Here is a 12,537-nt window from a genome sequence, read left to right as displayed (position 1 = left end):
GATTTTGGTTATTACAAATAAAGCTGCTATAAACATTTGTGTACAGGTTTTTATGTAAACATAAAATTTCCTTTCACTGGGATAAATACCCATTAGTGTAATTGGTAGGATGTATGGTAGCTGCATGTCTAGTTTTTAAAGAAACTTTTTATTTTTAGGAGGTCCTGTATTATTTTGCATTCCCACCAGCAACATATGAGTGATCTGATTTCTCTGCATTTTTACTATTTGGTGTTATTACTATTTAAAATTTTTTTTTCGCTACTGTGATAGGCATGTAGTAATATTTCATTTTCATTTTAATATACATTTTCCTAATGCAAACCTAATGAGTTATTATACAGTGGAACATGAGCAGAGAGAACTCTGGGAAGGAAAATAAGAACTACTCGAGAAAAATAGGTACTACTCTGAAAGGATCATTTGAAATGAATTTCGAATATGATAATGGCAAGTAGGGTGTGAAAAAAGGGTAATTAGAGATTTGGAGAGAAAATAAAGGAAAGGAAATACAATCATAGTACACTACTTGACTCTGTAATGTCAAAAACTTACACAGTCAGTCTAAACATTGTTGACTTAGCTAAAAATGGAAATATAATTATGTTGAGAGAATAAGGTAGTTGAGTATGGTGTTATGAGATAGTTAAATTCTTTTCTGTTCTAGTTGTAATTGCATACCTAAGACCCGCAATCGATAAATCAAGAAATAGCCATAGGAGCATATTAATTAAAGTAGATAGATAACTATGAGAACTAAAGGAGTTAAGAGTGTCTAGCTTTGAGGAGAAGGATTGGAAGAATGGAGCAAATAACTGTTGCTTTTTCATTATAAACCTCTCAGAACAAATTTGTTTTTTTAAAATCTCATTCTTAGATCGCTTTGGACAAACCGAATTAAAAAGTGTATATAAAAAGAGATAGACTCTCAGATTCGGTCAATAAATTTAACTATATACTCTTTATAAGAAATTAATGTATTTCAAATGCCATAGAAAGGATGAAAATAAAGGGACAAAAAGACAGCAGGCAAATGGAAACATGTAAATAGCAATGTTAATTACAGACAAAATAGCAACTGAGGTAATAGCATTAAGCAAGACAAAGCAGCTTCTCAGACATCAAAGTTCCAAGGACAAATATTTTAGAAAAGAACAGGGATTTAAACAACACACATATTCATACTTTTTACCCAAGGGAGTTTACACGTTTTTTTTTTTCAAATATCAAATATGGTACATATACAACTGATTCATTGGTTAGCTACAAATAAGAATTAAAAAAAAAATCAATAAGATAGAGTCTACATTTAAAATTTTTCTTATAATAAAATTAGAAATTAGCACTAAAAATATAGTAAAAAAAATACAGCCACTTAGAAATTTAAAATGACTCAGCTAAAAACTGGTTGAAGTGGAAATGAAATACATTATGAATTATTTATAAATAAATGATAATTATAGCACTGCATTTTTGCCTTTTTTTGGATATTGACAAAATAATAGGGGAAATTATAGCTTTAAATCCATGGATTATAAAACAGGAAAAATAAAGAAACAAGTAAATTAAGTTTTCAAATAAATACACAACAGTAGGAAAGAATAAAATAAACCCACAGAAAGTAGTAGGATTGGCAAAACTAAAACCAGAAATTAATTAATAAAATAGGAAATAAGCAAGAAGTAGGTTTTATATATCACCAAAAAAAATTAGTTCTCCAGACAAACCAATAAAATAGACAAATGTTCAACAATTCAAAAAGGAGGGCCCAAATACATGACTTCTGAAAAAGAGTCAGACAGGAAATTTAAAAATTGTGTTCAGCACTATATCAATAATCATAATCCAAATGAAACTTCCTTAATTTGGTAAAAGGCCTACCAGAAACATGCAGTAGACATGTTTAATGGTAAAGTATTAGATGCATGTTGACAAATACAGTTAAGAGAAGACACCTACTATCTAAGTTACCATTCATAATGTTGTAGGAACTAGAACTCACACTGATCCTAGTTAATGAAGTGAGATCCAAAAAAGAAAAATATTAGAAAGGAAGGGGAAAAATCGATCCTTCCTTGAAGAAACTGTAAAAGAAAACTTTTTCATGACATGCAAGACAATCTACTGAAAAAAAAGCTACTACTAAGTTCAATAAAGCAACCAACTAAAGATAAAAAAACAAAAACAAAAACAATAGCTCCTCTACTATCCTTTAATAGTCAATTAGAGAATATCTTTAAAAGAAAGTTCACTCATAATAGTCACAAAAACTGTAAAATATATCCAGAATGAAACTTAACAGGAAGTATAGAAGATCCATATAAAGAACATTATTATTGAATATGTAAAATGCAACTTGGTTAGGAAGATGTGATGGATGGGGAGTCTCCCCAAATTAATTTAGGAATATGAGGTTAGCTCAACAAGATTTTAAAAATTAAACTTGACAGGCCAATACTAAAATTCATTTAGAAGACAACATGTGTACAAATTACTGAGACATTTTGAATGAAGAGTCACATGTTTTCTTACTTTAAATCAAAAGCTAAGAATGATTAAGTTTAGTGAGGAAGGCATGTTGAGAGTCAAGACAGGCTGAAAGCTGGGCTTCTTGTACCATATAGCCAAATTGTGAATGCAAAGGAAAAGTTCTCGAAGGAAATTAGGAGTGCTACTCCAGTGAACACAGGAATGATAAGAAAGTGAAACAGCTTTATTGCTTATCTGGAGAAAGTTTTAGTGGTCTCAATACAAGATCAAACTAGCCACAACATTCCCTTAAGCCTAAACCTAATCTAGAGCGAGGCCCTAACTCTTCAATTCTATGAAGGCTGAAAGAGATAAGGAAGCTGCAGATGAAAAATTTGAAATTAGTAGAGCTTGGTTTGTAAGGTTTAAGGAAAGAAGTCATCTTCGTAACATAAAAATGCAAGATAAAGCAGCAAGTGCTGATGTAGAAGCTGCAGCAATTAACCAGAAGATCTAGTTAAGATAACTAATAAAGTTAGATACACTAAACAACAGATTTTCAACATAGACAAAACAGCCTTACATTGGAAAAGATGCCATCTAGGACTTTTACAGCTAGAGAGAAGTCAAAGCTTCAAAGAACAGGCTGACTGTCTTGTTATGGGCTAATGTGACTGATGTCTTTAAGTTGAAACCAGTGCTTGTTTACTATTCCAAAAATCCTAGGGCCCTTAAGAATTATGCTAATTCTACTCTGCCTATACTCTATAAATGGAACAACAAAGCCTGGATGATAGCACATCTGTTTACAACATGGTTTACTTAATATTTTAAACCCACCGTGGACACCTACTGCTCAGAATAAAAGATTCCATTCAAAATGTTACTGCTAATTGACAATGCATCTGGTCAGCCAAGAGCTCTTATGGAGATGGACAATGAAATTAATGTTCTTTTCATGGCTGCTAACAACATGCATTCTGTAGCCCATGAATCAAGGAGTAACTTTGACTTTAAAGTCTTATTATTTAAGAAATACATTTTGTAAGACTATAGCTGCCATAGATAGTGATTCTTCTGATGGACCTGGACAAAGTAAATTGAAACCTTTGGAAAGGAGTCATCATTCTAAATCCTATTAGAACATTTGTGTTTCATGGGAAGAGATCAAAATATCAACACTGGAGTTTGGAAGAAGTTGATTCCAACCCTTTTGGATGACTTTGAGGGGTTCAAGACTTCAGCGGAGGAAGTAACTGCAGATGTGGTAAAAAACAGCAAGAGAACTAGAATTAGAAGTGGAGCCTGAAGATGTGTCTAAATTGCTGCAATATCATGCTAAAACTTTAACTAATGAGGAGTTGCTTCTTATAGGTGAGCAAAGAAAGTAGTTTCTTGAGATGGAATCTAGTCCTGGTGAAGATGATGTGAACATTGTCTAAATGACAATAAAGGATTTAGAATATTACATAAACTTAGTTGATAAAGCAGCAACAGGGTTTGAAAGGATCGACTCCAATTGTTTAAAAAGTTCTACTGTGGGTAGAATGCTATCAAACAGCAAAATTGTTCGTGAAAGAAAGAGTTAATCACTATGCACACTTCATTGTTGTCTTATTTTAAGAAATCACCACAGCCACCCCATCCTTCAGCAACCACCACTCTAATCAGTTATCAGCTATCAACATCGAGACCTTCCACCAACAAAAAGATACGACTCACTGAAGGCTCAGATGATGGTTAGCATTTTTTAGCAATACGGTATTTTTAAATTAAGATATGTACCTTGTTTTTTAGACCTAATTTTATTGAACACTTAATAGACTACAGCATAGTGTAAACATAACTTTTATGTACATTGGGAGACCAAAACATTTGTGTGACTTGCTTTACTGTGATATTTGCTTTATTGCAGTCGTCTGCAACTGAACCTGTACTATCTCAAGGCACGCCTATACAAGGACTGCGATATTACATAGTAGGGAAAAAAAGTGAAACAATCTATGTCCATGAGTAGGAGAACGATTAAATATAGTGCCTCTATCTAAAGAATAAGAATACTATACAACTATTAAAAAGAATGAAGATCAAACATACTGACATAAAAAAGATGTATATGATACATATAGTATATTGTTGAGTTGAAAAAAATCTAGTTGTAGAATCGGACAAATAGTGTGATAATATTTATTTTAGAATACACAAATAAAACTATACATTTGTGTATATGTGTGTGTGTGTGTGTACATGCATCAAGAAAGGATTTGTAAGGAAATACATTAAACTCATGACAGAGATTAACGTGATGGTAGGGATGAGATATTGGGGAAAGAGTAAATCTCGACTTTTTCTCTTATACAACCCTGTACTGTATTGTTTGAGGGTTAAAATTTTTCTCCCAAAAAAAGAAAATGCAAAAAAAGCTATGCTTTGTAAAACATATCTTAGTGGAGAAAGATTTTCAGGTGAATCACAAGACGGTTGGAAAGTAAACTGGCTGGATCCTGACAACTCGGCAACTAGGGGAGGTACTTAGGAGGACTAAAGCCACAAAGGCTGTCATGGCTGAGCGTTGCCTTTCTCTCATTCTCACTGGCCCTGCTGTTTATCCCCATCATACATTTAGTCACTCAACCCACTTCTACATTTTTACTCACAAGCAAAATATGTTAAATCACTGAGTTTCATTTCCTCTGGACATAACTTCTGCCTCTCCTAGTTGTTATCATCTGCAAACTTTTGGCTTTACTCCTGCCTAGACAGGCTAAATGAGGTTATAAATCTTTTTGCTTCATGGAATTATATCACTTCAATCTAGTAACGAGGGTAACTACCTCACGCTTATGATGAGATTAATTTTTCAATTAATTAAACATGGAAAATAATTATATTCTCTAATGCAGTGCATTTTTCTTGGTAGACCAATATCTTTCCAACTACAAGGTGTAGGTGGAAAAAATAATAGAAGTCATAAAAATAATTTAAATAACTAAACAATGTGTATCCAAGCCCTATGAAATCAGGTTTTTCTTAGCTCTTATGGAATGATGGCCCAAGTGACCAAGTCATCAAGTTTGCACTATCATTATAAATGATCAGCCCTGAGGGTTTTAATGTACAAATGGTGGACTCTCCCTCCTAGAAGTCGTAATGCTACCAGACATCTTCCTGGAATTCTTTGGCTTCCTCTCCTGAGAAAGAGATTGAAGGTGTTGGTTGGTAGAAGCAACCACCTGGTCTTTGCAGAAGCAGATACACTACCAGCTCCTGAAAGGTCCTGAAAACCTCTACAAGAAGGAATGCTTTTTAATTTAAAAAAAAAATGCTACCAAATGATGAGCAGTTAAATAATTTACTATTACAAGCCTTTATAGAAAGGAATTAGGGTGGCGGTTTCTAATCAGTTAGGGAAACAAGGCAGGAAAAGAGGTGGGGAAGGGCACCGTCCAAACCAGGGTACTGCCCACACGCACTGGAGCACCTATTGCAGCATCTTGTAATTGGCAAACCCCAAAGTGTGACTGCTCCAAGGCCCGCTTTTTAAAAAGCCAGAAAATAATTCATCCTGTGGATGGTAAACAGATGCCTTACTGCACCTGTTATAGGATACCTTCCTATCCACCCCAAACCTTGCAAAGAGCAGCAAAATAACTTTCGAAAATGTTTTCTCCTTTGGGCCTGCAGAGAAATGACATACGTTCTGCAAATGAGAGCATCAGGCACATTATCCAAGGCAGCGAGGAGAGACTGTGGAAGGAGAGTTCTGGTGATTATCCAAAGCATCTGAACTAACTCTAGTTTTGCTTTGTAAACTATGACAACTGGTGAGATGGGACCAAAAGAGCTCATTAAATTAGTGGAGAAAACACCTAAAAACAGACAGTAGCTCTCTTAGCCCCATTTTCCTGCATTCAGGGGAGCGGCAGGCAGAAAAATCCAGTGGGTCTCACCCTGAACTGTTTCCAGAGTTTTAAGCTGGAATTGACACCTTTCATATCCAAGTTGTGATGGCAACTGGCTTGGTAGCCCCACCCCCACCCCGGGGCCTGAAGAAGACTTATAAAGAGATGCTCTTAAAAAGGTTCTTGAATATCAACAAACTCTTAAAAAACCCAACATGTTGATGAGTTGAGTGTAAACAAGTGAGAAACAGGGTTCAGATTTTCTTTCAAACACTGGCTCATGCATGAAGGGGGAAAACAACCAGTTGTCAAAATAGGCTTGAGGTTTTGCTGAACCCAGAAATTCTGGAGAACAGTGTGAGATGTTTTTGCCAGACCCTAAATACTGCAGGGTTAAGCCTTCTCTCTCACCAATTAGATAATTGTCGTTTCATCCCGCAGATTTCTCAATTGTTTTTTCTTCTTTTATAAAGCAAAGAAAATAATTAGTCTTGTCTCAGGGTAATTTTGCTAATATTTCCATAATTAAATAATTACTTCAACCCTGAATTAAAAACTGTCCTTCTGTCTCTGGGTACAGTAGGCCACCAGCTGTTTTAAATAACCCTTGAGAGTGGTCAGGTTAAGGACTCAATTTATGACCTTATAAATTAACATCAGGAAATCTACTCTGTAATGCAACAGACAATTCTATTCATAATGCTTAATTAATCTCCTCCAGTCAGTAACAGAACCCACTTGTGACCTTTCGTTTCAACCTCACCCAAATGCAAGTCTCCTGAGATGAGACTCGTTAATATGTGAATGCTGATAGAATTTTCTGACATTGTGGCTAAGTATTAACTAGCTGACAGTCTGGATAAATTAGCTCCTGATAGCTCACTAATCAAACGTAAGAAGAAAATGTCAAGTTGGACAGCGTTGATTAAACCCCTTCATCAAAACTCTGAGTGGAAGAGATGTAGAAAGAGAGGAAAATGCCCATGTCTGACATTGCCTGTGAACACTGGCTCTGAATTTTGGAAAGTCTTGGCAGATGAGACAACCAAGAGAAAGTGTCAGAACTGTAGCAGAGAATGGCTGTGAGAGGTCATTCTGGGTGGCTTCTTTTATCTGTTGTTGCTAGTACTCTCAGGCTGCCTTCTCTTAGACCCAAAGTGATAACCAACTCAAGGCTGTCTTACCTAAGTAAGGTATTATAAACAGAGAATGGACTTATCTAGAAGCACCTTAGGAAGCTACGGAGTGTGGGCAGAGTTAATGTTTGCAGATAGGAGGTTCTCCTGGCAACAAGCCCTGGGAAGGAGAAAGGAAGCACAAACACTACTTTTTTTTGTGGCCCAAGGGAGCAACAGTACACAAAAATTCTGTGTTGTGGCCTGGCATCTTGGAATACACTTGCAGAGCTTTATCAGTTTTTAGAACTGTTCAGGGTATTTCCATATATCCTCATGAATCAGGAAAAGAGACTTCTTTCTTTTTTTTGTCTACCACATTCATACTTCAACATAATGAGGTACTTCTGGCTCTGCCGTGAGCCTTTAGACAAATTTCTTAACATCATTGCCTTAGTTTCCTCATCCGCAAAATGGGAATCGTAACAGTACTTACCTCATAAGGTTGTTGTGAAGCTTAAATAGAGTTAATATAAAGACTTTAAACAGTATCCAGCACATAGTAGGTGCCCTGTAAGCCTTGGCTGTTATGATAACATCTCCGAAATATCTTTCTCCTCTGGGCTCTCTCTTTTTTCTCTGTTGCTGGCTGTCATGACCTCTCTTCTGTATATCTTCCTAATTCATCTCCTTATTCTAAATCCACATCTTCCAATACTTCATACACAGTGTTGCCACTTAAATCTTTCAGTTCTCTGCTCTTGTCCTTACTAGTGGCCTGCAGAGTTCATCAAATAAAACCTAAAATCCTTAGTCTTTATTTCAAGCCTCACCCTACTCTTAATCTCCTGACCCTAATTTCCCTCTAATCTTACATTTCCCTGCACCTTGGCACGAATCCTCTCCTTCCCTCCCTTGGAGCCATGCTATTCTCTCTTTCTTCGACACATTCCCTTTATTCTTCTTTACTTATCTTAGCATGTTCTTGCTTTTATACCTGTGCTCACTGTTCTCTTCACTTAGAGTTTACTTTATCTTCTGGTTCAAATTCTAGCTATCTTTGAAAGCTAGACCCAAATGCCACCACCACCCTGGGGTCTTTCTGACCTCCAATGCACACTGTATCTGTTATTACTGGTTAAAAAAAAAAAAATCCACAATGCTGGTTACCTGCTATTACAGCTATCAATTTATATGCCCCGCTATTTAGTATGTTCCAAATCCCAGCCTCTAAGCTCCTTGGATCCAGGCTGATTCTTCAGTGTGTACTACTCAGCCCCGTATCCATCCCTATGATACGCACAGAGCAGGCCCTATGCAAACAGGCTTGGGATATTAATATTAATTGAGGGGCTTAGAATGACAGCCCGGTCTTGTGGTTCATCCTTTCTGTGACTTATCACTCTATTCATGAGTGCCCGTGGAACTATTTCAACTCCAAAAGTAAATGGGATGAAAAAAACAGCCTATTAGCAGGAAAACAAACAGAAAATGCACAACTGATCGCCAAACAATGGATTGTTTTTTAAGGAGCAATGAAAAAAATATCTGGAGCCCAGTACCTTTATATCTGGTCACTACAGCTGCGTTGACACTAAGAGGCTCTTGAAAGCTGACAGTGAGTGATGTGCTGCCGGTTACCGCGAGACAGACGTTGGTTGGCACCTCGGGGGCTCCTGGGACAGAAGGAAAAACATAAGGATCTTAACATAGTGAATCCTTTTCAAACAATGTTCTTGCCTTTTTGATGGATACCCTGAAACATATACTATGGAAACATTTGTTTGTAGAGCCTAATAGCTTTTGCTTTTGAACACTTTCATTAGAAGTCTCAATGGCCTTTATTTGTTGCCATCTTGGTCTTATTTGATCATTAGAACATCTTCCGAAGGGGTACATAATACCAGTCAAGCCTTCCCAAAGTATTCTGGAGATCAGCTGGACCAGCGGAGAGGAGGCCAGAAAGTGTTAGCAGGAACCAACTTTGTAGATGGAGACCATTACATTTCATAAAGTACTTTCTCGTAAATCATTTCACTGGAGACTTTTTGCAACCCCATTGTGTAGAAAGGGCAAGTATAGCAACTGCTCTTTTAGGATGAGAAAGCTGCAGCCCAAAGAGGCCAAATTACTCATTTGAGAACATGATGAAGACATAGCTGGGATGAAAGCCATTGGCTTTGGATGCCAGATTCTGTGCTCTTCCCAGTATAGAATGTTAACTTGCCTCGCTCCCATGCTGCCTCCTATTACATCAAGTAGAACTTTTCTAAGAAAGAATTCATGGGCAAATACCATGTCTACTAACTTTAGGTTTTAAAAAGATTTCTGATGGTTTTGGTATTCCTTAACACCCAGAAGGTATTTGTTAATTTAGAACATTACAAGGAAAATGATATCAAGTCTAAAAATATGACTTCTAATATTCATCTGAATGAAGTACAATAGCAAATGCATTTACTAAAACAATTGCTTTTGTCTTTTTTTTAAAAAAAAAACAGCAAACATGTATCAGCATTGCTGAAGAGATTAATATTAAAAGCAACCTTTCATTAATGTTGCTTAAGCTATTTGCTTCAAGAGAAAGGATTAGGCCCAGTTTTGGTACTTAGTATACAGTACTACTTCAGAAACAAGATTTTCACTGCCTTTGATCTTTAGCACAGCTAAGGTTCCTGGAGCAGAGGCAGATAATTTCCAAACTAATGAACTGTCCTTTCCCTTATATTTAAAATTAAAATATATTTCTAAGTTTTTGTTGTTTAAATAAGATTGCTTTCGGAATAAAAGTTTAGTATTTCACAAGTGTTTGAATTTTATATATTTTTTATATCAGAAGCTGCACTAAGCAGTACCTTCCAGGGCTAGTGAGTATTATCCAGAAACAAGGCTTTCTTAAATTAACAAAAAGAATTGGTAATGAGAATGGAAGTGTAGACAGAAGCGTAATTCATGCGTTGATTGACTGTTCTCTGTAGCCTGTATTAATCGAAGGTCGGTTTATATAAGTACTATATAAAAAACTGCTGTAGAGAGTTGAAAACAACTTAAACTTGAGCTTGAAGCAGAAACTGGACCAATAGGTGAACAAATATTTTTCCACCTCCACATACCAAAATATAGCCACTTAGGGCCTCAGACCATCCAGGTCATTAGGCATTAGTGCCTAGCGGTGGAAAGTGCTAGATGACTATGACATGGTGGAGGGAGGCCAGCAGCACTGAAGCTTCATGGCTGTGGCCAGAGAACCTATCAAGAGCCAGAAAATCAAGCAAGACAAAAGATCCTTTTACAGCTTCTCAGAGCCCTTGCTCCAAATAGGCTGACAACGGCCATCCACAACCCTGTAGAGTTACAAAAAAAATCAGTAAAAGAAGGCCTGGCTGTCTCAAGTCAAGGTTTGGGCTATTTAAATGCAGAAGTCCTCTGCTTATACTCACTGGCATGTTCAAAGCCTGTTTTCATGCGTCTGTAGAGCCGATACCTCCACTCCCAAGCTTTCAGCTGTTTTTCTTTCTCTGTGTTGTCCAGACTGAATCCTTCATTCTCCACCTGAGCGGAGAGTTCGCTCACCCTCTCCTGGGCTTCCTGCACCAGAGTGTTGAGGTGCATTGCTCGGCTTTCCAGGCTGACAACTGAAGGGAAAGAAATGGGATGACTCCTTTGTCTTTCTGGGGAAATGCAGCTTCACCAGCAGGATATCTAAGAATCTACTCTGTTTTGAAAAATACCTGGTGACAGTGGGATCTATGTCCGTTATTAACATCTTGTTATGATAAGGTCTAATTAGTGACATTTACCACTAGATTAAATGGTAAATCTCTCAAATTAAGATGTTCCCATTGCCCTCTGACCTTCTCGTCACACACATACCCCACATAGCTGCTAAGCGCAGTTAATTAGAATTCCACCATCAAGTATCCATGAAGACCACTTCCAAGCAGATTGCACGCATTTGTTTTTATGATCTTCAGAGGAACAAACACTTAAGGTCAAAAGCTCTGTAGGGCAAGGAAGGCCCTAGGAAAAATCATCAATGAGGCAAGCCGTATTCTGCCAAAGTTGTTTTTTTTTTTTTTTTTTTGGTAGAACCCGATTCAAATTTTCTGCTGTTATCACTTTCTGCCCAGCTCACAGACATTTTCGTATGTGTGTCTTAGTGGCATAAATCTCTTAGTATCAATCCATTTATTGCTATCGAAGTATTCTAATAATGCAGACACAGTAGGGCTAGTGACTTCTGATGGCTGGATGACTTGACATTGGTCTTTGGTTGTGGTCCGACTATAGGAAAGGTCTCCAGAGATGCCCAGGCCCAAGAGAGCAAGTTCTACTAGATTCTCTTGCCAGGAGAGGTTGTAAAGCATTTTCCTGTTTTGCCCAATGCATGATCATCTGTATTCGATTCACATCATGTTGTTTGCCCAACCCACCATTGTGTGAGTGAACATTCATGTCAATGAGAGATGGTTTCACAGCTGTGTCAGGCTGGGAGGCTGCTTCTTGTGGTGGCTCTCATGCATGTGAGGGCCTGCCTAGGTGGTCACTAGGTCACTTCAGAGGAGCCCTTCCTGATTAGTGATAAACAAGAGAAGACAGCCTCAGCGTGGACCTGTGGTAGGGGATCAAATAATGAAACAGATCAGAGTAAGTTGGCAGATCTGTCGCCAATACATTGGACACTCTCCGTGACCAAAACAGTATTTCCCCCTAGTGGGTGGGAAAGAAATCCAGTCATTTCATTCTTCTAATTAAGGGGGAAAATGTTATGAAGATAACTCAAGTGAAAATTTGTTAGCTCTATTTTGAAATGGAAATTAGGTGGTTATATATTCATATTCTCTGTGTTCATAGGCATGTTTGCATTAATTACAGGAAATGAATACTAATTTATTATTGCCCCTGCTCACCATCAGTCTAAATTTATTTACAGATGAGGTCAATGAAAAATTAGTTGGGTCTTTTTTTCTTTTTCTTTCTTTCTTTCTTCTTTCTTTTTCAAGTCGCTGTTTAGAACACTCAGGACTGTGTTTTGCTGCAGATTTGTCATG

The 12,537-nt window shown here is 37.1% G+C and overlaps 1 protein-coding gene across 1 annotated transcript in view; it reads right to left on the bottom strand.

Moving 5' to 3' along the window:
* ANKFN1 (ankyrin repeat and fibronectin type III domain containing 1) overlaps window positions 1-12,537 on the bottom strand; it is a 318,100-nt gene that overhangs the window by 105,072 nt on the left and 200,491 nt on the right. The window contains exons 6-7 of the mRNA XM_039885708.1: window positions 10,927-11,121; window positions 9,049-9,162 (exon numbers count right to left, since the gene is read on the bottom strand). Coding sequence (XP_039741642.1) covers window positions 9,049-9,162; window positions 10,927-11,121 — 309 coding nt within the window. The remainder of the gene's footprint in view (window positions 1-9,048; window positions 9,163-10,926; window positions 11,122-12,537) is intronic.

Source organism: Pteropus medius, unplaced genomic scaffold (assembly GCF_902729225.1).
Source record: "Pteropus medius unplaced genomic scaffold, Ma_sr-lr_union100, whole genome shotgun sequence".
NCBI classification, from domain to species: Eukaryota; Metazoa; Chordata; class Mammalia; order Chiroptera; family Pteropodidae; genus Pteropus; species Pteropus medius.
The sequence above is the reverse complement of the archived record's forward strand: the minus strand, read 5'-3'. Positions and strand labels throughout refer to the sequence as shown.